At 62.4% G+C, this 24,337-nt stretch overlaps 2 protein-coding genes across 6 annotated transcripts; one reads left to right on the forward strand and one right to left on the reverse strand.

Moving 5' to 3' along the window:
* The first annotated feature begins 495 nt into the window (after positions 1-495).
* Positions 496-19,591, forward strand: DGCR8 (DGCR8 microprocessor complex subunit). 4 transcript variants are annotated; one of them, XM_055549909.1, is made up of 16 exons: positions 496-802; positions 2,095-2,345; positions 3,462-3,652; positions 5,053-6,051; positions 6,473-6,632; positions 8,071-8,213; positions 8,344-8,587; positions 9,559-9,756; positions 9,854-9,955; positions 10,496-10,594; positions 11,402-11,484; positions 16,185-16,285; positions 16,425-16,531; positions 17,278-17,405; positions 18,151-18,264; positions 18,449-19,591. In XM_055549909.1, the coding sequence occupies exons 4-16, from the start codon at positions 5,332-5,334 to the stop codon at positions 18,530-18,532; spliced, it is 2,283 nt and encodes a 760-aa protein (XP_055405884.1). In that variant the 5' UTR covers positions 496-802; positions 2,095-2,345; positions 3,462-3,652; positions 5,053-5,331; the 3' UTR covers positions 18,533-19,591. The 4 variants fall into 4 exon arrangements, with proteins under 4 accessions (XP_055405884.1, XP_055405885.1, XP_055405882.1 ...); XM_055549910.1 differs by lacking the exon at positions 2,095-2,345; XM_055549907.1 differs by lacking the exons at positions 2,095-2,345; positions 3,462-3,652.
* A 458-nt stretch (positions 19,592-20,049) lies between these two features.
* On the reverse strand, positions 20,050-24,245 carry TRMT2A (tRNA methyltransferase 2 homolog A). Of its 2 annotated transcripts, XM_055549911.1 has the most exons (12): positions 23,980-24,244; positions 23,326-23,861; positions 23,021-23,129; positions 22,651-22,832; positions 22,390-22,504; positions 22,186-22,301; positions 22,003-22,114; positions 21,595-21,717; positions 21,365-21,440; positions 20,760-20,876; positions 20,547-20,643; positions 20,050-20,452 (listed from the first exon to the last, which is right to left on the reverse strand). In XM_055549911.1, exons 1-12 carry the CDS (start codon positions 24,001-24,003, stop codon positions 20,221-20,223), a joined length of 1,839 nt encoding a protein of 612 aa, XP_055405886.1. In that variant the 5' UTR covers positions 24,004-24,244; the 3' UTR covers positions 20,050-20,220. The 2 variants fall into 2 exon arrangements, with proteins under 2 accessions (XP_055405886.1, XP_055405887.1); XM_055549912.1 differs by lacking the exon at positions 20,760-20,876 and having other exon boundaries at positions 23,980-24,245.
* Between the last annotated feature and the right edge of the window lie 92 nt (positions 24,246-24,337).

Here is a 24,337-nt window from a genome sequence, read left to right on the forward strand (position 1 = left end):
CAATTGTCTCCTGCAAAGTCACCGCCTTGGCCTTGCAGCCAGGGAGTGCTGGGGGTTGGCGGGGTGGGGGGGGGGGGAGCTCTGTAACGCCGTCAAACTGACGGGCCCGCCCGGCCCTCGCTCTCGGCCCTCGGTCCGCACCGCCGGCTCTGGTTTGCAGCCGTCTCCGTGCCGGGGGAGCTCCCGCCTCGGCAGGGGCAGTCCTGGCTTTTCGCGCAGGACCAGCAAGTCGAGAAGGGCCGGACAGCGGCGCCCTCCTGACTTTGCCCCCCTTATCGTTACGCTCACCGCTTTCACACGGAGAGCGTGGAGGTCGGCGTGCCTACGGTCTCGCTCAGACCCAAGGCGCGCCCTGGGCTCCCGCACCCCGCTCCCGGCGTCCCCCGCGCGCCCTCGCTCCCAGCGTCCCCCGCGCGCCCTCGCTCCCGGCGTCCCCCGCGCTCCCCCCGTTCCCGGCGCCCTCCGCGCGCCGAGACCCGCCCCGGCGGCGACCGTTAGCGCGGCGGAGGCCTCAGCGCCCGGTCGCGCCCGCGCAGCCGCGCCGTTCATTGGGTCGCGCTCCGCGGCCGCGAGCGCCGCGCGCCGCCGATTGGCGGTCTCCGCAGCCCGCCCGGCGGCTCCCCCAATGCGGGCAGGCCGCGCGCAGGATTGGCTGCGCGCGCCAAGGCCCGCCCTCCGCTCGCCGCGCGCGGCAGGCGGGTCCCGCCGAGCGAAGAGCGCCCGCGCGGCCCCTCTGGAGGGCGGCGGCGGCGGCGGCCGGGCCGCGAGGCTCTGCGCTGCAGGCGGGCCGCGGGCGCCGGAGGTAGGTGCGGGGCGCGAGGGGCGCCCCGCGGCCGGGCGGGTGGGCGGCGCTGTGGCCTGCGTGAGGCGCGCCCTTCCGCTCCCGGGCCGAGGCCGCGGGGCCGGCGGGCGGCGGGCGGCGGGCGGCGGGCGGGCGCGGGCGGGCTCGGCCACGCCGAATCCCCGTCCGCCTTTGTGAGGCGCCGAGGGCGCGGGCGCGGGGCCCGCTGGGGTCTGGGCCGGGGCCGGGGGCCGTCGCGCCGCTCGCTTTCCGCGCGGGCCGGTCCCGGGGTGTGAGGAGACCCCTTGTCCGGTGGGCCCGAAGCCATAAGGGGCTTTCGGGCGGGCAAGGTCCCGACCGCGGCGGTGCCGGTCCGGGACCCTGCCGGGCGTGAGAGCCTGGGAAACGTGAGGAGCCTCCCGTCTTTTCCACCACACGCTCACGGACCCAGGGTCACGTAGACGATCGGGATGTGGTTTTGTCGTAACAATGACCCTGGGGTAGAAACAAGTGGAAGGTGACCACCTGTTGACAGTGGTCCCCGCCAGGTGTCCTCCGATGGACCTGGGTTGCTCAGGGTAGGAACTTGACTTGTTTGCATGCTCGCATGTGCCTCGGTTACCAGGCGCCCAGCCGTCCGGGCTAGGGCCAGGGGACTGCTAGGCCCCAAATGCTAGGCGGGTGTCCTGTGTCCTGGCCGCAGCCTGGACTCCAGTCCTGGGCAGCGGGTAGAGCGGGCCAGAAACCCTGCCGCAGGTGGTCACCCACCAGAGAGGGGGAACGGCCAGTCAGCAGTGGCGCCAGTGAGTGTGGGATGCGAGGCGGAGGGAAGATGAGAAAAGGACGGGGTGAGGTCATTCTGCTGCTGGGTTGGGCGGGAGGCTGCAGCGAGAGGCTTGACTGAAAGGCGGCAGCCACAGCACTGGACCTTTCGAGACAGCGCCTCCACGCCCGCCCAGCAAGTGGACCCAAGTGAAGGGCGCTGTCGGAGTGTCTTGGTTTTGCACTGTGCCGGGCCCGGGGGTGCCTGCTGCAAGCCTGCTGCTGGCTCACCATCCACTTGACGCCCGGGTTTGCGTCCATGTGTGCCGGCAGCTGGAGCAGTCGCGATGGCGGGAGGGCCCGCCTCTGAGCCCGTTGTGGCCCCGGCCACCATGTGGGGCATGTCTCCGGGCTTTTATAATCTGACTGTGACCTCAGGGTAGGGAAGTGAGTCTTGGCTTCTTGTAGGATCTGCGCTCCCTTCCTTGGCGATCTCGTCCAGTCCCTGATTTTAACGCTGTCTCTCCTGACACCTGCATGTCCGTCTCCAGCCGCGGCCTCCCTTCTGACAGCTGCACGCTTCTGGCTGCCTCTTCCACACCTCCACGTGTTACTTTGGTGCCAAGTAGCCATGTCTAAACCTAGGCTATGATCTTCACCCGCCCGAACACTCCCCACGCTGCCTTCACCACTTCTGCGCGCGACACCTCTGTCCCTGAGTGTGGAGTCTCCTCGGTCTCCATGCACTCCTCAGGGCGGTTTCTCACCACCTCCAGCTTGACGTGCTGGTCCAGGCTGCCTGGTGAGCCTCTTTATTCGTTTCTTTGCTCTCACCCTTGTGCCTCCTATTATCTACCCACTTAGGGATTTTCAGGACACAGCTGTTCTTTTCAACCGTAAGTCTAATACCAAGGCAGTACAGACTGGAGCTACCTTACCTGGGTGGTAAAGCACTCCACCACCTTCTCGCTGTATGACCTTGAGCAAGTTGCTTAACCTCTCTGTCCTTAACCTTTTTCTCACGGTGCTGTGTGAGAACTGGTGAGTGATAGTGTGCAACGTGCTTAGAGCAGGGCCTGCCCGGGGGCTGGTCGCGACTGCTGACCTTGGATTGTGTGACCTCACTGCTTGGACCCTCCTGTCCAGGGGCCTGTCTCTCGAGACAAGAGCCGGAGCCCCGGTCTCCTGGCCTCGCCGCCCTGGCCTCTCCCCGGCACGCTGCTGTCACCGCCACCCCGTGCTCCCGCCCGGGGGCCTTTGTTCTTCTCGGTGTTGCCTGGAATATCCCCTCCTCTGCCTTCAGGGGGTGTTGGCTGTGAGGCCTTGGCTGCCCACCTTTCCTCAGCTCCTTGCTTTGCTTTCTCTTGAACGCGTCTCAGTTTTTCTTAGTCGTTACTTGTCCGTCTCTCTGCTAATGTGTAAGCTCTGGGCCCGGGGGTTTCGTCTGTCTCCCGTCCTCCGCATCTGCAGTGTTTTGTGTGCGCCGCATGGAAGGCATTGCCGGGTGCAGATAGCGAACAGGGAAGGTCAGGAGCTCGGGACAGCCTGCAGCGGAGCCCTCAGCGCGCTGCCGCCCCGGGGCCCGGCGGCTCCCCAAACTCCAAGGACCACTTGCCACAGCTCCCAGCCTGCACTCTGGGCACCTCTTCAAGGCCTCCCTTCATCAGGTTTCATCGTTATCATCTTTGTTCTGTGCTTCTACGCTGAGCTTCTCAGCCTCTGAACATGGCCGGAGGTGTCCCCGTCCTCTTCACGTCTCTTCGTTTTAGCCTTTTTGGCCCCCAGAATCACGGGTGGGCTCTTGCTGGGGTCTCGGCAGACCTGCCTGGTGCCCAGGGCTTTGGTCCTGGTCGTGTCTGTGTTCTGTAGTGCTGGGCGTGCTGGCCTGCCTGTCTGAAATGAGCTTTCTTGGTGCCAGGAGACTGGCCGTGCCCCGCTCGGCGGTCCTCGTGCGTCTGTCGCCGCCTCCGTGGCCTCCCGGCCCCGCGTCCGTCACCACCTGCGTGCCCTGTTTCCTTGGTCCTTAGCGCTTTTGGCAGACGTGCCTGCGGGGGAGGTATTGTGTTCAGAAACATGAGGACACCTTGGGACCCGGGAAGTAGAAGACAGGTCAGTGGTTGCTGCCCTCTTGTTGATGCTGATGCCCCCATCAGAGTAGGTGGTCAGTGAATAGTTGTTGGATGAATTGGTTACACCTAAACAAGTCTCTGTCTTTGATGTCCTGTCCCTCCACCGTAACCTCTTAAACGTGTGGTGTCTGCTGTTTCCTGTCTGTCTGCAACCCGCAAGCCGCCCCGAGTGGTGTGCGCACGCATGTGTGTCTGCATCCATGTGCATGGCATGTTCGTGCGTGTGTCTGCACGGTGTGGGGGTGCGTGTGTGCACGTGCGTGTGTGTGTGCGCCTGCGTGCGTGTCTGCACGTGTTCTGCTCTGCTGGGACCTCCCTGCCGCGGCCCCTTGTTTGGACGCCCCGCCCTGCCTTCTCAGCCTGGTGTCTTCCCTCTGGCGCGAACTCCCCAGGGTTGCGTCCCCAGCCCTTTTCTTGGTCTGCCCTCGCTCTCTGGGTGGCCTCTCCTGTGGATTGGGTGACCGCCTGGCCTATTCGTCCTGGTGGCCTCGGCCCCGTTGGCCGGGTCTGCCCAGAGGCTCCGAGCACCCTTCTCTGCGGGCCCTGCCTGAGTGTCCCCTGGGGAGAGGCCCTGTGGGTCCTTGGGGCTGCCTCGTCCCGCTCTCCGCCTCCACCCGCTCGGCAGTGTGGTCAGTTCTGTGTCCGCTCTTCTTGCGGGTGTGGGCCTCCCTTCTGTGTAGGGACTGAACTGTGGCCTGAGGGTCCCTTCACCCTGGGCCTGCCTGCTGCCCCAGCATGGAGCCAGGCTCCAAGAGGCTGCCAGGACCCCCGTGCCTGGGCTCAGCCGGCCCCCGCGGCCTCTCCCTGCCCGCCCGGCCGGGCTCCGTCCCCGTGGCTCCCAGCGCTCCTCCTCCTGGGAGCAGAGCCATGCCCAGCCCGCCGCATCACTGCCCCTGCCCCCGTGCCCTGGGGTCCCGGGTGGCGGAGCCTCGGCCATGCCTCTGAGGCCGTAGTGCCGCAGAGCTGAGCGGAGGGCCGCCCGCTTGCCCTCTGACTGACCGGCCCGAGCAGGTGAGTGGACCCACATCACTGGTGCTGGATGGAAGCCACACACCCCCGTGTGCTGTGGAAGGTCGGCCACGTGAGCCGAGCCAGGGGAGTGCCGCGGTGCAGTGTAGTAGAGGAGTTTTGGTTTTTTTAATCCTTTTTGAACCTAAGTATAATATGGTTTTTGTGTTTCTGAAGCTGGAAATACAGCGGACAACTAGTAAAATACTTGACTTAGGATTTAAGTTATAATCTAGGTTCTGGAGAAGGGAGTCAAGGTTGCCTGTTCTGAAGCATGGAAGGCGCCCTTCTCAGGCAGTGTCACTGGACTCTCGGTGCCGGGAAGCGGAGGCCTCGGTCGCTGTGTGACGGCGCCTTTACGTCTCTTTGCAGGTGGAGGAAGACGGGTGCCCCTTCGGCTCGAGGACAGACTCGTGTAGTCATCAGTCATTTAAGCTGAGTGCATTGTGATTTCCAATAATTGAGGCAGTGGTTCTAAAAGCTGTCTACATTAATGAAAAGAGCAATGTGGCCAGCTTGACTAAGCCGCCAGCGTGCACAGCGCGGGCAGGACGCACCCGGGTCTCGACGGACTTGTGCATGTTAGCTGTCTAGAGTTATGTCAGGGTTTTAAAAACTCTGGTCTTTTAAAGTAGTCCTAACCACTGTACTATGGAGACATGTGGGAGCCCCTCTCCTCTCCCGCGCGAGCCCGCAGGAGGAGTGGCGATGGAGGACCGAGCTCGCCCCCTCCGTGCGCTGCCCCGTGGACAGTCTCCACCACCTCCCCTGCAAACGTCCAGTGATGCAGAGGTAATGGACGTTGGCTCTGGTGGTGATGGACAGGCCGAACCCCCTGCCGAGGACCCGCTCAACTTCTACGGAGCTTCTCTTCTCTCCAAAGGATCCTCCTCTAAGGCCCGCCTCCTCGTAGACCCGAACTGTAGTGGCCACAGCCCGCGCACAGCGCGGCATGCACCTGCGGTCCGGAAGTTCTCCCCTGACCTTAAGTTGCTTAAGGATGTAAAGATTAGCGTGAGCTTTACGGAGAGCTGCAGGAGTGAGGACAGGAAGGTGCTGTACACGGGAGCGGAGCGCGACGTGCGGGCAGAGTGTGGCCTGGCCCTCAGCCCTGTCAGTGGGGACGTGCATGCTGGTCCCTTTGGCGGGAGCGTGGGGAACGGGGTAGGCGCAGGGGGTGAGAGTGCGGGTAAGAGGGATGAGGAACATGAGCTGGATCAGGAAAAGAGAGTGGAGTATGCAGTGCTCGATGAGTTAGAAGATTTTACTGACAATTTGGAGCTAGATGAAGAAGGCGCAGGCGGGTTCACGGCTAAAGCGATCGTGCAGAGAGACAGAGTGGACGAAGAGGCCTTGAATTTCTCCTATGAGGTATGTCGGCGTCCCCTCCTTTGGAGCACTCTTAGCAAAACCCAAAGAGAGGTGTTTGGGAGTTGCAGCATCTGTGGGAAGCCCATGTTGCAATGTTGCAGAGGAAAAAACCCACAGGAGGCGGAAAGGTCCATGCGGAAAGAAAGAGCCGTCAGGAGTCCAGGGGTCCCAGCTCTGCTAACAGATAGTTTGGCTGGCAGGTCTGCCTTGCACCCTTGTCTCCGCCGACTTGGAAGGACCTGCTGGTCACGAGCGTGCGCCTCGGCTGCCGTTTCACCCTGTTTGTTTTTCAGATGCTCGCGCACCACAGAGGCGCACCTAGGCCCCTGAGACCACCTCCTCTCTGTGCTGTCGCTGACGCCTGCCACGGGCAGGAGTGTGGGTGCCAGGGGCCGCGGTTTCTGAACAGCGTGTTTTGCAGGATGATTTTGACAACGATGTTGATGCCCTTCTGGAAGAGGGCCTCTGTGCTCCCAAAAAGAGGCGAATGGAGGAGAAATACGGAGGAGACAGCGACCACCCGTCGGATGGGGAGACAAGCGTGCAGCCAATGATGACCAAGATTAAAACCGTTCTCAAAAGTGAGTCGGGCCGGGAAGTAGCAAGGCTCTTGGGCGCATGTACACTCTGGGAGAGCCCTCAGGCTGCCGGGCGGCGGTCTGGGCGGCTGTGTGCGACTGTGGGCAGGAGCGTCCTGTTGGTGCCAGCAGCTTGGAGCGTGAGGACACAGCACTGTCAGGGCGTGGGGGAGGGGGCTCCGGGGTGTGGGGGCCGCAGATGGAGGCAGTGCTGAGCGTGGGGGCTGCTCGTGGCCCCCGTCTGAGTTCTGGGTTCTGTGCCGAGTGCTGGGGAAGCCACTGGAAGCAGGCAGGACTCATTCCATAGTCTGCTCGGAAAGCATGACCCGTGGCCTTGTGTGGGCAGAGGTGGAGGGGTCACGGGTACACTGGAAAGAGCGGTCGGGGTGCCCAGAGCTGCCCTGTGCGGCCACCTGCTGACACGGGGACGTCGCGGGCTCCCTGTTTCTGTCTTGGCCTGGGGGTGCCTCTTGGCGTCGGGCGGGCGGTGGGAAGGGGCTGGAGAGACTCGGGCACACAGGTGATGCCTTCTCTGAGCACCGTGCAGGTGGCCGGCATGACAGGAGGAACTGAGGCGTGGCCGGTGCGCCATTTCCCGTCAGCAGGGCGGGGCGTGTGTCTGCCACGTGGGCTCTGGTCTGCTCATAGTCACGAACACGCCTCCTCCTCCTCGGTTACCCGGGGCTGGTTGCAGGCAGCTCCTGGCCCAGCCCTCGGGGCAGGGGTGCCTGAGGGGGCCTGTGCATGCCCAGCCTTGCCTGCCCTCCCGGGGCCGTCCTGATGCTGGTGTTTGCCTGGTGTCAGCCGCGTGCGGGTGTCAGACCTGGCACAAGGGAGTCGTTCCGTTTCCACAAGAGTCGGTGGGGTGGTTTTCATCTCGTCCGTGTGTTTTTTAGATTCCACGTGGCGTTTACTTTTGTTTCTGAGCTTTTCACTTGCTCCCGATACTGGTAAGAAGAGCAAGCTGTCCTTGAGGCATCTCCCAGCAGCAGGCCTGTCCTTGGCAGCTCGGGACAGTGCAGGCTTGCCACCTGGTCACAGGGAGCAGTGACCCACAGTCTGTGGTTCCTAGCGGAGCCTACCTAGCCCCCTGTGGCTGTACCCGCGGGAGGTGGGCAGAGAGGCAGTGTCAGGGCGGCAGAGCTGCAGTGAGGCCCCGTGTCTTGCGGAGCGCTGCTCGGGGCTCTGCGGTGTGTCCGGGGACTAGAGCAGGTGAGGAGAGTCTGGTGCCCGTGGGTCCCCCAGAGGCTCGGGCCCGCCACGCAGAGGAGCAGGCTTGCAGGCGGGGCTGGGCTCTCCTGGTGGGGGTGGGCCACCCCAGCCTGCTCAGAGCTTTTCTGTAAGGCTGGCTCCCGCATGCTGCTGTTGCCGCCCGGGCTGACGGTGACTGTCCTGATGGCGCCCGTGCGGCTGTGACCACAGCTGTTCTTGCCCCGCGCAGGCCGTGGCCGCCCGCCGACGGAGCCGCTGCCCGACGGCTGGATCATGACGTTCCACAACTCCGGAGTGCCCGTGTACCTGCACCGGGAGTCGCGGGTGGTCACCTGGTCCAGGCCCTACTTCCTGGGCACGGGGAGCATCCGGGTAGGGGCCGCGTCCGTCCTGCACGTGGTCTTGCGAGCTGCAGGAGGAGGGTGGTCGCCAGGCAGGCCGGTGGGGGCATCAGAGGCCCGCATGTCCGGCCTGGTGAGCTGTGCGGTCTCCCTGCCCGCAGAAACACGGCCCTCCCCTGACCAGCATCCCCTGCCTGCACTACCGGAAGATGAAGGACAGCGAGGAGCGGGAGCGGGCCGCGGGGATAGCCCCCCCCGAGCCGGAGCTGCCCCCGGACGAGCCCGACCCCCTGGGCACCGACGCGGGGCCCCCGGACGAGAAGGACCCGCTGGGGGCCGAGGCGGCACCCGGGGCCCTGGGGCAGGTGAAGGCCAAGGTGGAGGTGTGCAAGGACGAGTCGGTCGGTAAGCTTCAGGCGAACTCGGTCCCCAAGGAGGAGGCCCCGTCTGTGCCTGCCCGCCCCCGCGCTCAGGAGACCCGCCCGCCGACCGGGGCCGCTGCCCAGACAGCCTTTGGTCACGACCGTCGGGCCTCTTGGCGCGGGGTGTGTGCGTGTTGGTCCTGGGTCCCACTGCTGGGGTGGGTGCAGCCACTGTCTCAGCCCCGCGGGTGCCCTCAGTCCTGGGTCACCCCTCCCTGGCCCACGTCTCTAATGTGGGGGCAGCTCTCTTAGCTCCTGCCCAGTCCCTGTTAGAGGGTGGTGCATGTTTGATCCCAGCTGTCTGTGCTCCTGCCCATGAGGGGCTGGGGGCTGCTCCCAAAGAGGGGCTGCATCTGGGGCTGGTGGGGAAGCCTCCGGGGGGCACGCTGGTGCTCCGTGGGCACGAGGGTATTCTCGAGACACAGCTAGAGGGGCTCCCGTCTGCCTGATGGTCTCCCCGTGGCACCATCCTCAGCGTGTGCCCACTGGTCTGCACTGCTGTGTGGGGAGCTCTGTGGTTTCGCTCCGTCCCTAAGTGTACAAGCATGTGCGTGGCGTCCAGGCCTCGGGGGTACACAGCGGGGTGGGGCTGACGGGAGGCCTGGGGTCCTGGGGGAGAGGCAGGGGCAGGAGGCTGTGCTGGGCTCGACGCCTCTGCTGTGAGCCGTTGGCACCTGGTTCTGGATGGGTAGACGGTCCTGGAGGCTAATAGTGGTGTTTTTTTTAAGCGTTCCTTTTTCTTTGTTTATTTTTGTTTTTCTGTTCTAAATAAACTAAAAGGATAGCCTGGAAGTTTCTACCTGGGGGACCTGGCAGAGCGAAGGAGCCTGATTGCTTGGCTCCTCATCCTTGAGGGAAAGCGGGAGGGGTGTCGTGTGGCTGGACCCGTCCTGCCACCGAGGGGGTGACTTTGGCTGGGAGTCAGTCACTCGGGTGTCTGGTCAATCCGTGCAGACCTTGAGGAGTTCCGGAATTACCTGGAGAAGCGCTTTGACTTTGAGCAAGTGACCGTGAAGAAGTTCAGGACGTGGGCTGAGCGTCGGCAGTTCAACCGAGAAATGAAGCGAAAACAGGCCGAGTCCGAGAGGCCCATCCTGCCCGCCAACCAGAAGCTCATCACGCTGTCTGTGCAGGACGCGCCCACGAAGAAAGGTGAGCCCAGCCCCGTCCGCCCAGCGGCCCAGAGGTCCCTCCCGCAGGCGGGGGTCCAGGCTGTTGTTCTGAGATGACCCCTGTCATCACGTCACAGAGTTTGTCATCAACCCCAACGGGAAGTCTGAGGTGTGCATCCTGCACGAGTACATGCAGCGTGTGCTCAAGGTCCGCCCCGTGTACAGCTTCTTTGAGTGCGGTGAGTGCCCTCATCCCAGCCTCCCCATCCCGCCTTCCGTCTCGGCCTCGGGCATCAGTCAGGGGCAGCCCCGCCTGCTGGGATGAGACAGGAAATGGAGGGGGTCATCCTTGCCTGCCATCCCCTCCCCACGCCCTCCGCACCACGCCTCTCCTCCCCACAGCCCCTCCAGGCCTCGGGCTGGAGGAGCCGCAGGGCTGCCGGCTCCCTCTGTGCCGCCCTCAGCACTCCTGAGTGAAGGCCGGAAGCTCAGGTCCGCCGTGGTCTCCCTTTTTCTTGGGCTTACCAAGTCTGGGTTCCTGCCCCTCGCGTTCTGTGTGCACCCCACGCCCGTCCATCTTTCTTAGACCTCGGTCTCTGTCCCTGGCGGCTCTGCCTCTGGCCTGTCTCCCTCTGTGGCTGCCCAGTGCCCCGGGGACCCCCGCCCTGCCTTCCTGCAGCAGCCCTGCCCCACACTCTGCGGTGAGCAGAGTGTGTGTGTGCTGGTGTGCTGTGAACATCCCGGCCACGTGTGTTTTAAAGTGGCCGTTTTAATTTAAGAGAACCCAAGTGAGCCTTTTGGTGCCTCGGTGACCATTGACGGTGTGACGTATGGATCTGGAACGGCGAGCAGCAAAAAACTGGCCAAGAACAAAGCTGGTAACGTGCCTGCTGGTGTCAGAGGGACCATGTGAACCACCCTGGCTGGAGGTGGGGCGGGCGAGTCTGGTATCTATGGAGTGATCCACTTGGATCTTTTTAAGTTATACACTCACTGGGAAGGATTCACCAAGAGGCAGAATGTGAGAAGCGAACATAGAAGACCTTCGTCCGCTCGGGTCGGGGTGCCCACGCCTCCTGCCCCGGCCCTCCACGCCCCGCCCCCACCACCGCCACACACATAGCGCTCTGTGCTGCCTGAGCCTGGGTGCCGTCTGTGTAGACCCCGCACGGCAGGCATGCTCCTCGGGGGTCCTGACGTCTGTGAGGACCGCTCCCGAGTGCTTCCGGTGAGACTTGGGGCTGCCGGTCTGGAGCACAGCTGGGTAGGCCCTGGGGGCTCCTCCTGTCAGGCGTGCTGCCTGGCTGCACCCCCGCCAGCGCGGCAGCGTGCTTCCGGGAGCCGTCTGGCCCCTCTCCTGGGGAGGCACTGTGCCAGGCTGCGCCGGGGTCACGTGGTCTCTCCCCCACCGCCCAGGAGGCCCCCTCCGCTTTAGAGAGGCTCCAGAGGGTCTTCCGGCTCCACCCACCAGTGGGCTGTTTGCGGGCTCTCAGGGCAGAAAGCTGTGAGGTGCTCAGCACCCCCAGCCCACCCTGGCGAGGCCGGCCCCTGCAGGCGCGCTCCTGTGCCCGGTGCTGTGCCCAGGGCACCCACGCTCGGCCCGCAGGGCTCCCTGAGTGCCGCTCCACCCCTGGGGCCTGCATCCTGTCTGAGCTTGGCCCCTCACCTGGTGCTCCTCCCCGCAGCCCGCGCCACGCTGGAGATCCTCATCCCCGACTTCGTCAAGCAGACGTCGGAGGAGAAGCCCAGAGACAGCGAGGAGCTGGAGGTGAGCGTGGGCCCGCCGCTCGCATCGGGACGGGGAGGCCGCCTGTCTCTGTGGGCGGGGCCGTCCCGTCGGGTCTGCGTCCCCGTCTCGCCGTGGGTGAGAGGCTGCATTTGCCGTATCGCGAGGACGTCACGCTGCGCTGACAGCTGTGTGGGGGACGAGCCTTCGAGGCAGAGGCTGCGAAAGCTGGGCTGTTCTTTGTGTTGAGAACCACTTAGAGCTATTTGTGAGCTGCTTTGGGTAGATTGCTTCTGTGGGTTTTTGCAGCAAGGGCTTCTCACACTGAAGGATGCATCCTTTTTTCAAACACCGAGCTGTCTCTGTTTCTTCCGTGCCAGGCTTAGTTGCGTCACGTGGGCTCTAGTTCCCTGGCCAGGGATAGAACCCAGGCCAGCCTCTCGCCCTGGAAGCATGCTGTCAACCACCAGACCACCAGGGAAGCCCTGCACTCTTTTTCTATAGCACCTTTATTGAAGTGTAACTTAGATATACCATAGTTTTTCCCTTTTAACAGAGCACAGTGGGTTTTGTGTGCTCAGCTTGTGTTCATCACTCCGGAAGGAAGCCCCGGCCCGCCATCTGAGCCCAGGCTCGTCCCGCCCGCCGGCCGTGCGGCGCTGGCTGCTTTCTGTGCTGGGCCCGCGGCCTCTGACCTCTGCAGTCGGTGGGGCCAGACCCACGTGCTCCTGCTGCTGAGCCGGGGCTTTATCGGCCTGAGGACGTTTCCTTCCACTCCTGGTTTGCTGACTGTTTCTCTCTGCAGTGGATGTTGGGTTTTGAATTTTCTGCTTCTATGAGATGATCACATGGTTTTTATCTTTGATTTTACTGGTGTGGGGTTGTGCTCCTTAGCTTTTGAGGATGAAACAGACCTTGCCTTCCTGGGATGAGTGCCCCCAGTTGTGCCGCACAGCTACTTTTGTGTGTGGACGGGCTTGGCTCGCTGCCGTGCTGTTGAGGATTTCTGCAGCTGTGTTTCTAAGGGGTGCTGGTCTGTATTTTTTCCTTATGATGTCTTTGGTGTTGGTATCAGGGCAGTACTTGCCTCATAGCATGAGTGGGAAAGTGTTCCTTCCTCTTTCATCGTGTGGAATAGTTTGTGAAGGATTGGTGTTAATTTTTTTAGCACTTGGTAGAATTCACCAGGGAAACCATCTGGGCCTGGACTTTTCCTTGTTTTCAAGGTGTTTACTTGATATGCGTGTTCAGGTTTTCTGCTGCTGTGCGAGCTGGCTGTGGGGTTCTGGGTCTGTGCAGGAGCCCCCGGTTGGCCGTGCCCTGTGTGCGTGCGCCCGCCCCTGGCGCCAGCGGGTCTGTTTCTCTCGGTGTCTGTGCGCTGCTGGTCTTCTCACAGCGGCGGCTGCTCGTGTGGCGGTTCTTGTTTATTCTCTGTTTCAGTTCCAGCCTTTTTTTTTTTTTTCTGACTTGTGTTTGGTTTGTCCTTTCTTCTAGTTTCTTAAGGTTTAGGGTATTGATTTGAGGTCTTTTTAAATGTGGAGTTTACAGCTGTCAATTTTCTTCTGTGTACTCATTTGCATCCCATAATTTTGCTTTAATATACGTTGTGTTTTTCTTCTTACCTATGTCACGATAATTTCCTGATTTCTCTTGTGATTTTTTTCTTTGAGCCAGTGGTTATTTTAGGACCGTTTCAGTTCAGTCCAGTCGCTCAGTCGTGTCCGACTCTTTGCGACCCCATGAACTGCAGCACGCCAGGCCTCCCTGTCCATCACCAACTCCCCGAGTTCACTCAGACTCACGTCCATCGAGTCGGTGATGCCATCCAGCCATCTCATCCTCTGCCATCCCCTTCTCCTCCTGCCGCCAATCCCTCCCAGCATCGGTCTTTTCCAATGAGTCAACTCTTCGCATGAGGTGGCCAAAGTATTGGACTTTCAGCTTCAGCATCAGTCCTTCCAGTGAATATTCAGGGCTGATCTCCTTCAGAATGGACTGGCTGGATCTCCTTGCAGTCCAAGGGACTCTCAAGAGTCTTCTCCAATACCACAGTTCAAAAGCATCAATTCTTTGGTGCTCAGCTTTCTTCACAGTCCAACTCTCACATCCATACATGACCACTGGAAAAACCCTAGCCTTGACTAGACGGACCTTTGTTGACAAAGTAATGTCTCTGCTTCTCAATATGCTGTCTAGGTTGGTCATAACTTTTCTTCCAAAGAGTAAGCGTCTTATAATTTCATGGCTGCAGTCACTATCTGCAGTGATTTTCGAGCCCCAAAAAATAAAGTCTGACACTGTTTCCCCATCTATTTCCCATGAAGTGATGGGACCAGATGCCATGATCTTTGTTTTCTGAATGTTGAGCTTTAAGCCAACTTTCTGCCATAAGGGTGGTGTCATCTACATATCTGTGGTTATTGATATTTCTCCTGGCAATCTTGATTCCAGCTTGTGCTTCTTCCAGCCCAGCGTTTCTCATGATGTACTCTGCATATAAGTTAAATAAGCAGGGTGACAATATACAGCCTTGACGTCTCCTTTTCCTATTTGGAACCAGTCTGTTGTTCGATGTCCAGTTCTAACTGTTGCTTCCTGACCCGTGTACAAATTTCTCAAGAGGCAGGTCAGGTGGTCTGGTATTCCCATCTCTTGCAGAATTTTCCACAGTTTATTGTGATCCACACAGTCAAAGGCTTTGGCATAGTCAATAAAGCAGAAATAGATGTTTTTCTGGAACTCTCTTGCTTTTTCGATGATACAGTGGATGTTGCCAATTTGGTCTGTGGTTCCTCTGCCTTTTCTAAAACCAGCTTGAACATCCGGAAGTTCACGGGTCACGTATTGCTGAAGCCTGGCTTGGAGAATTTTGAGCATTACTTTACTAGTGTGTGAGATGAGTGCAATTGTGTGGTAGTTTGAGCATTCTTTGGCATTGCATTTCTTTGGGATTGGAATAAAAACTGACCTTTTCCAGTCCTGAGGCCACTGCTGATAATTTGCTGGCATATTTAGAGTGCAGCACTTTCACAGCATCATCTTTCAGGATTTGAAATAGCTCCACTGGAATTCCATCACCTCCACTAGCTTTGTTCGTAGTGATGCTTCCTAAGGCCCACTTGACTTCACATTCCAGGATGTCTGGCTCTAGGTGAGTGATCACACCATCGTGGTTATCTGGGTCATGAAGATCTTTTTTTGTACCGTTTAGGACCGTTTACTTTTCATGTATTTGTGCATCTCCCCAGTTTCCTTCAGTTATTGATTTCTTTTTTTTAATATTTCTTTATTTGGCTGACCCAAGTCTTAGTTGCAGCATGTAGGATCTAGTTCCCTGACCAGGACTCGAACCCTGCTCCTCAGCATTAGGAGCATGGAGTCTTAGCCACTGGACCACCAGGGAGGTCTCCAGTTACTGATTTCTATCTTAATTCCATTGTGATTCAGAACCACAGCTTGTGTGATTCCAGTTGGTCCCGTTAACGTTTGTCGAGGCTTGTCCGGGGCGTGCACGCCTTCCTGGGGGCCTGTCCTGGAGAGAGGGGTGTGAGGCCAGTCACTGCCGAGTCGTCCCTTCACTGCCCTCAGGTTTGCTCCCTGTGTTTGGGGCTGTTAGGCACGTCTGTCTTTGTGATAATGTAATAAAGAAACAAATAGACGTTTGGTCTCTGTCCTTGGTCCCTGCAAAGAGCTACTGCAGTAGAGAAATTGCCATTTGGTTTTTGTCCCCAGTTCCTGAAACAGCTCCTTTTGATAAAAGTGAAGGGGACATTTGGGATTTCCCTGGCGGTCCTATGGCTGGGACTCCACACTTCTGATGCAGGGGAATTGGGATCCTGCGTGCCAGGAGGTGCAGCCAGAAAGTAAAAACAATTTAAGTGAAGGGAACCCTTTATTCTAACCCCTTCCCTCCACCTGAGTTCATGTCAAGGTGGCCCGAGGCGGGGGGGCTGGTTGCCGGGGGCACCGCTGTGAAGTCGGGGTAGGACCTGTAGCCCCATCCTCTGCCCCCTGCACCCGGGGGTGGGTTCTTCCCTCGTGGCCGGCAGTCTGAGCAGCACCCTGACTGCGGGGCTCAGGGTGCCCTGGCTGGCTAACACCCAGAGGTGCTGGGAGGGAGGCACACTCAGACAGGGTGCTTTTCCACTCACTGGGATCAGGGCCACCTCCTGACGCTGTGGGGGAGGAAGCCCCCTCGCTACTGGAGGAGCAGGTTCCCGGAGTTCTGTATGAAGACGGTGGGGCTGGGGGCCCCAGGAGCTGGACAGTTGGGGAAGGGGCCTCCCCGAGAGGCTCCGACAGAGTGTTTGGTTCTGGGTCACGGCCAGCCTGCGAGGTGAACACAGGACTGCCAGGGAGGGGCTGTGCTCCTGAGGGTCCCAGCTGGCTCCGGGCTGGCGAGGCCCCTGTTGCCAGTTTCCTTCTCTCTGAACTGGCTGGGCGCCTCCTCTTCGTCACTGTGGCTGAGTTTCTGTTCTTTTGTGTCTGGTCACTTTCTCTATTCTAAATTCACTTACAATGGTTTTCAAGGTTTTTTCCAAAGGTTGTGTGTCTTTAGCTTTCTGGCCAAGTCATCCCATCAGACTCTGGTTCAGGACGGGCTTCGCGGCCAGCAGGCAGGCGTGTCTCGGGCGACCCAGCCCAAGGTGTGGTGCAGCGTCGCTGAGAGGCTGTGACAGGGGCTGGGGCAGCTGCACAGGCCCTGGGCATGGCTGGCACTCACCGGCTGCTTCTCTCTGTAGTATTTCAACCACATCAGTATTGAGGACTCGCGGGTCTACGAGCTGACCAGCAAGGCCGGGCTGCTCTCCCCCTACCAGATCCTCCACGAGTGCCTTAAAAGGTGGGGTGTCCCTGCTGGGGGCCTCCCCAGGGGACCTGCGGGGCCTGGGAGAGCCCTTCTGGGCTGGGAGCCGCGGTTTGGGGAGGACGGTGGGTGCCATCTCGGGGCGATGTTGCTTACTGTCTGCTTTGTCCCCCAGAAACCACGGGATGGGAGATACCTCCATCAAGTTTGAAGTGGTTCCTGGTAAAAACCAGAAGAGCGAATACGTCATGGCGTGCGGCAAGCACACAGTGCGCGGCTGGTGTAAGCCCCGCCCCTCCCCCCGCACGCGTGTGCGCCTGCTTTCAGTGGCCGCGGGGTCCGCTGCCCAGGCCCACCGGGGCCTCAGCCATGTGCCGGCAGCTCCGGGTGTGCCTGCTGCTCTGCACATCACCCTGAGACCCAGCCAGCCTGCACGCCGCTGTGGCGGCTTGTGTCCCGGGCTTGAGCTGCTCACCTGGCTGGGCCGTGGCCCCAGCTGCCAGCACGGCCTGCCCAGCGTTGGGTCCGTGGGAGGGGACCGGGCCCGCTGCTCTTCGCCTTGCCCAGGGCTGGAGGTAGCCTCACACAGAGACTGTGAGACTGTCTAAACACAGCCCAGCACCGGGTAAGGGAGAAGGTCATGCTCGAGCAGGCTGCGGGAGATCGTGCAGACCGGGCCGTTCCCCACGGACACCAGTGCTTGCTGAGGCCCAGCCCTAAGCAGGGGGCAGGGTGGGAACAGACCCACCCAGGGCAGAGGCCCCGCGCCCCTCCAGCCTGCTCTGCAGCCCGACCTCTCCTCCCTCCGTCTAGAAACATCCGCCGCACAGCACTCCCCTCCGGCCCCAGCCTGCCCTGCGGGATGCATCGTCTGTGTCTGCAGCTGCAGGCAGGGGGCCTCGAGAGCTGCGGCCTGGGGGGCGTCCTGACCCCTGTGCCTCCGGTGGGCGGGGCTGTGTGGAGTGTGCTGTCTGGACACAGTGCCCTGTGGACATGGGTGTCTTGACTCTGTCCGTGTTTCCGCCCAGGCAAGAACAAGCGCGTCGGGAAGCAGTTGGCGTCTCAGAAGATCCTGCAGCTGCTGCACCCGCACGTCAAGAACTGGGGGTCCTTGCTGCGCATGTACGGCCGCGAGAGCAGCAAGATGGTCAAGCAGGTAACGGGGTTGGGGGCACGGCGGCCGGGCGGGCCCTGTCCTGGGCACCAGCACCACGTGCCTCTCAACAGCCCGCGTGTGTCTGTTCTCTGTTTTGGCCAAGATGTTGAGATTTCACAACACTGTTAAGTTTTCGTGCATTTAGGGGAAAGTACAGGGAAGTGACGTCTGGTTTTTGATTATTTTCCCCCGACTTCAGAAACAGTCCCCAGTGAGTGGTGGGTGTGGAGTGTGAGGACTTCGGAGGGCACCCCAGCCATTCCCGGAGAGCTCCTGGCTCTGGGCTGGGGGCTGTGGGGGGCCCTGAGGCGCTGGGCCGTGTGTGGCTGAGCCGCTGCCTTCCTGTCTCTGCGTGGAGAGCGTCCTGCTGGTCTGGGAGCCGGGGAGAAGTGTGCCCGGCCCTGCCAGGAGGCCCCAGAGCCATCGGGTGGGGCACGGCCTGCAGGCACCCTCACACTGCGCTCACCCCATAGACGTGTGGGGAGTGCGGCGTCGGCCCTATGGCGGCCGCGGGGCCGGGCAAGCCTGGGCCAGCACATGCCGTCCCCCTGACCACGTTGGGTCCCGGCCACCCTCGCCGGATGCCTCTGGGCATGGTGCATGCGTGGCTGGCAGCTGGCAGGCTGTGGGGGCTGGCACACCCCCCGCGCTGGAGGCGGCTGAAGCAGGGGCAGCCAGCAGCTTGGCAGGTGGGTTGTGGGAGGGGAGGCCCTGGCCAGTGCTGCCAGCAGGCTCTGCTCCGCAGGAGACCTCGGACAAGAGCGTGATCGAGCTGCAGCAGTTCGCTCGCAAGAACAAGCCCAACCTGCACATCCTGAGCAAGCTGCAGGAGGAGATGCGGCGGCTGGCGGAGGAGCGGGTATGCGGTGGCCCCAAGCCCCTGGGGGCTGCGACCCTGACCCTCCTCTTGGGGCGTGCATCCCAACTGATGCCCCGGAAGCACCAGTGCGTGGTGCTGTGTGCTGGGCTCGCCCCCTCCCCAGGGCCCCACTGCGCCTGGGCTGCAGTCCCTGTGGCCCCGCTTGACCTCAGTGTCCTTCCAGGAGGAGACGCGCAAGAAGCCCAAGATGTCCATTGTGGCATCTGCACAGCCCGGCGGCGAGCCCCTGTGCACCGTGGACGTGTGAGGCGGCTGGCGCAGGGCTGCCAGCGCACCGGGGACCTCCCCACACACCCTGCCGCCCAGGCCTCTGGCCCATGCCCCCGCCACACACCCGACGGCAGGCCACACAGCTCCCCCGGAGGCCACCTGCAGTCCGGGCGGCTGTGTCCCGGCCTCTACCCACCTGCTGCACAGGCAGACATGGACAGCTGGGAGATCGCTGTGAGGCTCTGGTCGTGTGGACAGACCCTGAAGGTTTTCATGAATTTTGTATGTAACGTGCACTGACCAGAAGTGATGGTTGACGTGAAATGTGAAGGCCACGCACCCCCGGCTCCCACAGGCGTGGAGTGACCCAGCCAGAAGGCGCAGGCCGGTCCCCTCCCCTTCCAGCCTCCTGGGTTTTCCTTCCTTTTTTCTGAAAAAATTAACAGTAGGAAGGACTATTTAAAATGAACAGGATTTAGTACCACAGCTATTTTTCAGAGATTGCAGGCAAACCACCACCAGAGAGGCGTTGCCTGCGGGCATGGGCACCGCCCTGCCTGCTTGCTGGCCTGGTGTCTGTTCTTAGTGCCCTGAACACGCCTTCGTAGATAGAGGCCCCTCACCTTTGCTGGCCTCTGGTAATTTTTTACTAAGTTTTTGCACAGTCCAGTCTGTCAACCCATCAATTTTTAAAGCTTTTATGATATTTTAGCATTTGGAAAGAAGCTTTTACAGAGGGTAGAAGATAGGTGTGGAATCACGTAGCAGATGTGACCAGTTAATGCATTTTAGCTCATGAACTTACTTAAAGAGGAACTGAAGATGCTCATGCTGGTGCAGGTGGCCCTCGACTTCACCTGCGGCTGTGCGGCATGACCAGGTGGCCCCGGGGATGGGGGCGGGTCTGTCCCACTCCAGGCCCCGGCGGGGGGCTGCTGTCCCCACCCTCAGCTGCGGAGCCTTCTGAACGCCCCCCACGTGACTGAGGTCAGCCCCTGTGGACCTTTGTTAAACAACCCACAAATCAAGTCGCTGTAATTATACGCTTGCTTCTGTCCTGTCCCGTCTACAGTGGTGAATAATAACTTGACTGTAACTGTTTTTGCCCTTAAAGCAGCCAGTGCGCCACCTTGACCCAATGCATCATGCAGGAAGTGGTGACCTCACCGTGGTCCTGCCTCCCTCTCTTCCCTTCCCTGGGCGTGGACATGGCTCTGCTGCAGGGGCAGAAGGCAGGGAGGGCCTGTGGGGGCAGCTGGCCTGCTAGTCCTGGGGCTGCGGGTCCTCCACAGGCTGTAGCCTCCCAGAGGGTGGGGGTCCCCAGCTCCCCTCAGCTCTTGTCGCCACCAGGAGGGGCGGCCTCTGGGACAGAGAGAGATGGGTGGGGGCTCGGCACCGTGCCGCGTGCCCCGTGGGGTGTGGTGGGCCTCCAGGCCCTGCACCTCTGAGCAGCGCAGGCTCTGCTGGGACTCCTGGCCGTGGGGTACTAAAAGCGCCACTCCCAGTTCTGAGGTGCCTTCCGGGGCCTGCCCCCCAGGTTCATATCACAAACACTGGCAGTTCAGCACTTGTTTATTCTGGCCCTTGTGGCTCATTTGGGGGTGAGGGACGGGCTTGGTGGCCTCTGTGGCTGCTGCCTGGCTGTCCCTAGGCGGGCCTTGAGGACCCCAGGCTCCGCCTGTGGCAGTCCAGGCATTGTTCCAGAAGGGCTGGTTTCCGCGGCCCCTAAGAAGCGGGGGAGACCCCGGCTTCCAGTGGGGTGTCACCTGGGGGTGCTGGTGGGGTTTGGACCAGAGAATTCTGGGGCTCCAGGGCCCCTGCACCATTGGGGTACTCCACCCTCTCAAACAGAATGAGCATCTCACAGTGCGGGGTCTGAGGGAACAGGTCCACAGCCACAGCCTTGATCGGTCGGAAGGGAGTACCCTTGACGCGGTTGGACGGGGCCCTACAAAGGCTGTACAGGACAAAGCATGGTCAGTGCGTGGGTGTGGCAGGTCCCCTGCAGGGGTGAACCGGGCACCCAGCCACCCACCCGACCCCACACTCACTCCACGAAGTTGCCCATGGCTGCCCGCGGGTTGCAGGAGACGTACAGCAGCCTCCGGACGTTCTCTGCCCGGCGCACGGCCAGGACCGCCTTGGAGTCTGGGGAGACACAGGGCCTCATGGGGGGTCCCCAAGGAGCCCCCCGAGGGAAAGGCCCAGCCAGCCCCTGGGCAGCCTTCTGCCTCCCAGCAGCCCCTGGGGAGGCTGCCACTCACGCAGGCCGGCACGGGGTGGGTCCAGAATGGCCACAAGCTGCTGGGAGGCCAGTCTGCTCACCAGGGCGGGCACCAGCTCCTCAGCCCTGCCACAGTGGAACTCCACGTTGCTCAGCTCTGCAAGGGGCAGGGCAGCTGTGTCACGGGGCCTCCTACAGGCCCACCGGGCCACCCTGCGTCACAGAGCCCAGGGACCAAGATGCCTCAGGAAAGCCCTTCCCTGCGGGGTGGCCCCCGGAGAAGGCAATGGCACCCCACTCCAGTACTCTTGCTTGGAAAATCCCATGGACGGAGAAGCCTGTTAGGCTGCAATCCATGGGGTCGCTGAGAGTCGGACACGACTGAGCGACGTCACTTTCACTTTTATGCATTAGAGAAGGAAATGGCAACCCACTCAAGTGTTCTTGCCTGGAGAATCCCAGGGACGGGGGAGCCTGGTGGGCTGCCGTCTATGGGGTCGCACAGAGTCGGACACGACTGAAGGACTTAGCATAGCGGGGTGGCCCCAGGCGTCGTGGTGCACCGTGGGTCTGCAGTGGGGCCCATGCCACGTGGGCAGTAACGGCTCACGGCCGCCTGGCTGCCCCCCCACTGCTGGCCCTCACCGTTGTCCAGGGCATTCACCCGCGCATCCTCCACGGCCTCCTGGGACAGCTCGACCCCCACGACTCTCTTCACCTTCTGGAGCGGAGACAGGAAGGACTGATGAACGCCCAGCCCGGGTGTCCTGGGGCAGCGAAGGAGGGGCTGGTACGGGGTGGGGTCGCCCAACAGATAGGAAGGGGGTGACAGGAGCAGCGTTGGGGGTGCGCCCGGCCGGTGCAGTGGGGCTTACCCGGGCCAGAGCCAGGCCGATGGTGCCCGTGCCACAGCACACGTCCAGCACCGTGCTGCCTGTGTCCAGCTGGGCCCAGTCCTGGATGAGTGTGTAGAGCACCTCAGCCGCAGCGGTGTTCACCTGTGTGCAGGCCGGGCCGTCAGAGTAGCCCCCCGCCTGGCTCCCTCACCGCTTCCCTGCCTCCAACTCCCTGGGGACCCCAGGGCCCCTCCGGCCCCTCCCAGTCTCCTGGCTCAAGAACACAGCTCAGGTGGTGCTGCTGCACCCTGCTTCCTCCCAAGCGCAAGCCCTGCTGGCCCCGCAGCAGCAGGCACCGCAGACCCCGCCAGTGGGCCTGGGCTCCCCCCAGATACTCTGCCCCACGGCCGCCACCCCATTGCCCTCCTGAGCCCAGGCTCCGGCCACCTGAAAGAAGGCGTGGGGGGAGATGCGGAAGGTCAGCCCCAGCACGTCCTCACGGATGCACCGGTCCCCGGCCACGTGCTCCAGAGGCAGGCCCTCCTGGCTGGGGGTCTTTCTGTGGGCACGAGACAGCGCTCATTCACAGCCTTCACGCGGACCCCTGCCCCAGCCATCCCGACTACTGACCGCTGTCCCTCCTCCACGAAGTAGAGGCAGGTCACCCCACTGGCCTTGCCCGGCCCTTCCATGAAGTACTGTGCCAAAGATGTCTTCAGCCCCGCCAGCTCCTCCGGGCTCAGGTTCTGAAGCAGGTGGTAGAAAGGGCTGGTGAGACGGCATCCAAGTTCACTCTAGCCTGGACGCCCCTCCCACACTCTGCCCGCCTGAGACCTGTGGGTGGAAGTAGGCAATGGCCATGGCTTGGCCGCGGCGGCTGGTACGCACGGTCAGCTGCTTCCAGTGACCTGAGTATGTCTCCGGATCGTATGCCGAGTAGGGAGTGGACCTGAGGGAGCCACAGAGGGCCCTGAGTGCCTGCGTCTGCCCCTAGGTCTGCGTCCTCCAGCCCCACCACCAGAGCCCCCTCCCGGGTGGGACCCCATCTTCTGCTCTCAGACAGCCTTGGACATCCCAGGCTGCCAGTGACCTCACCGGATGAACTCCTGGAACGCCCTCACCACCTGCTTGGTGGCCCCAGGGATGTGCACTGTGTCGAAGGGGGCTGCCACGGCACATGTCCCACTCTTGTACTTGCTGAGCCGGCAGCCCACTGTGTTGTCTTCCCCGTCCACGCCGATGCCAACCAGGAACTCGCATTTGTTCCTATACTCGGTCTGCAGAAAGGGCCAACGGAAACAGATGCCGGTTCTCACTCTGACCGTCCAACACTGGCAGCGCAGAGGTGATGCGAGGCCCAGGCTCCCCCACGGGCCTGGCAGCCGAGGGCACCATGCCGATGGCAACCAACGGGTGCTTGGTGAGAACCAGAAGCAGCTCTAAGAGCGGGTCCCCAAGGCCTAACCTGCTGGGGGGAGGGCCGGACGCCCTCCAGGGGGCAGCAGGCCTTGTTGTGTTTGTGCCTCTGTGAGAGCAGCCAGGGCAGCAGGGCGCGATTCGTGCTCCCGATCTCCCTGTGGGCAGAGGAGGGGCGGTGGTGGGGCTCCAAACGCCCCACACCCCCGGCCCCGGGGGCGCTCAGGACCCCACTGTCTGAGCCAGAACACATGGCTCTTACCGGGCTAGCTCCCTAAGAGCCTGTGTGCGAGGTGCAGGGAGCGGGCTGAGCGAACGCAGCGCCCAGCCCGCGATGCCCGCGCCTACACTCACCTGGCCAGCTTCTGCAGCACTTGCTCACACTCCTGCCGCTTCCGTTCCAGCTGCTCCTCGTAAGGAACGGCCCAGAGAGGGGTCACCACGTCGGCGACGCACGCGGCCGGGCCAGCGGGGAGCTCCCCACGGTCCTCCTGCCGCCTCTTCCTGGCCAAGGGGTCAGCCTTGGGCCTGGCCAGGCGCGCGCTGAGCGGACGGCCCTTCCAAACCGCCCCGTGCAGCACGCACAGAGCCTTGTCGCGCTCGGCGGCGCTGCGGAAAGTCACGAAGGCGCAGGGCGGCTGCCCGAAGAGCTTCGTCTTGTGGGGCTGCAGCCCGAAGCGGCCCAGGAAACGCCGCACGTCGCTGAAGCTGGCGTGGCGCGGCACGTTCTGCAGCTCCAGCTTGAAGACCTCCGAGGTGAACAGGCCGGCCCGGATGTAGCCGTAGGGCCCCGGCCCCGCGGGCCCGGCCGCCGCTGCCGGCTCCTCCTCCCGCCGCGGGCCCGGCGCCTCGGCGCCGTCCTGGCAGGGGTCCCCGACATGCGCCGGGCCCTGCGTGCAAACGGCAGGCGCGGAACTGGCAGCGGCCCGCGCGCCCGGAGCCCCGCCCCGGCCTCCCCAGCCCATCACCGCCCCGGCCCCCAACCCCGCCGGCTCCCCAGCACCATACTTCGCTGTCCAGCTCGTCCCCCATCGTCCGCAGTGTCCGTCGCCTTGCCTGGGGCCTGGAGCGCACACCGTCCGGCTGCGGCCTGGGAGGGGCCGGGACTCGAACCCGCGGTGCTCGGGGCCGGGCCTCGGCCACGCGCTGCGCCGCCCGCCCGCCAGGGGCCCGCGCCCGCCTGCTCCCCGGGCTCGCCGCCCTCCGGCCAGGCCGCCGGCGTGCTCAGGGCAGGAGCGGCGTCTCTGTCGGCCCCGCTTCCGGCGACGTCATCACCACGCGCCGTTCGACACCCCCCCCCCCCCCCAACACGCCCCCGCCCCACCGCAGTCCAGTCCTCTAGCTCCAGGGGCGCGCGCGCGCGCTG

Source organism: Bubalus kerabau, chromosome 16, assembly GCF_029407905.1.
Source record: "Bubalus kerabau isolate K-KA32 ecotype Philippines breed swamp buffalo chromosome 16, PCC_UOA_SB_1v2, whole genome shotgun sequence".
NCBI classification, from domain to species: Eukaryota; Metazoa; Chordata; class Mammalia; order Artiodactyla; family Bovidae; genus Bubalus; species Bubalus kerabau.

Bases quoted from the DNA above. Each gene is read 5' to 3' on its own strand.
- DGCR8 (XM_055549909.1), top strand. From the start codon at position 5,332: ATGGAGACATGTGGGAGCCCCTCTCCTCTCCCGCGCGAGCCCGCAGGA. The intron at 6,052-6,472 runs GTATGTCGGCGT...CGTGTTTTGCAG, and splicing joins CCTTGAATTTCTCCTATGAG to GATGATTTTGACAACGATGT. The intron at 17,406-18,150 runs GTAACGGGGTTG...TCTGCTCCGCAG, and splicing joins GCAGCAAGATGGTCAAGCAG to GAGACCTCGGACAAGAGCGT.
- TRMT2A (XM_055549911.1), bottom strand. From the start codon at position 24,003: ATGGGGGACGAGCTGGACAGCGAA. The intron at 23,862-23,979 runs GTATGGTGCTGG...GTTTGCACGCAG, and splicing joins GGGACGAGCTGGACAGCGAA to GGCCCGGCGCATGTCGGGGA. The intron at 22,505-22,650 runs GTGAGGTCACTG...TGGCTCCCTCAG, and splicing joins GCGTTCCAGGAGTTCATCCG to GTCCACTCCCTACTCGGCAT.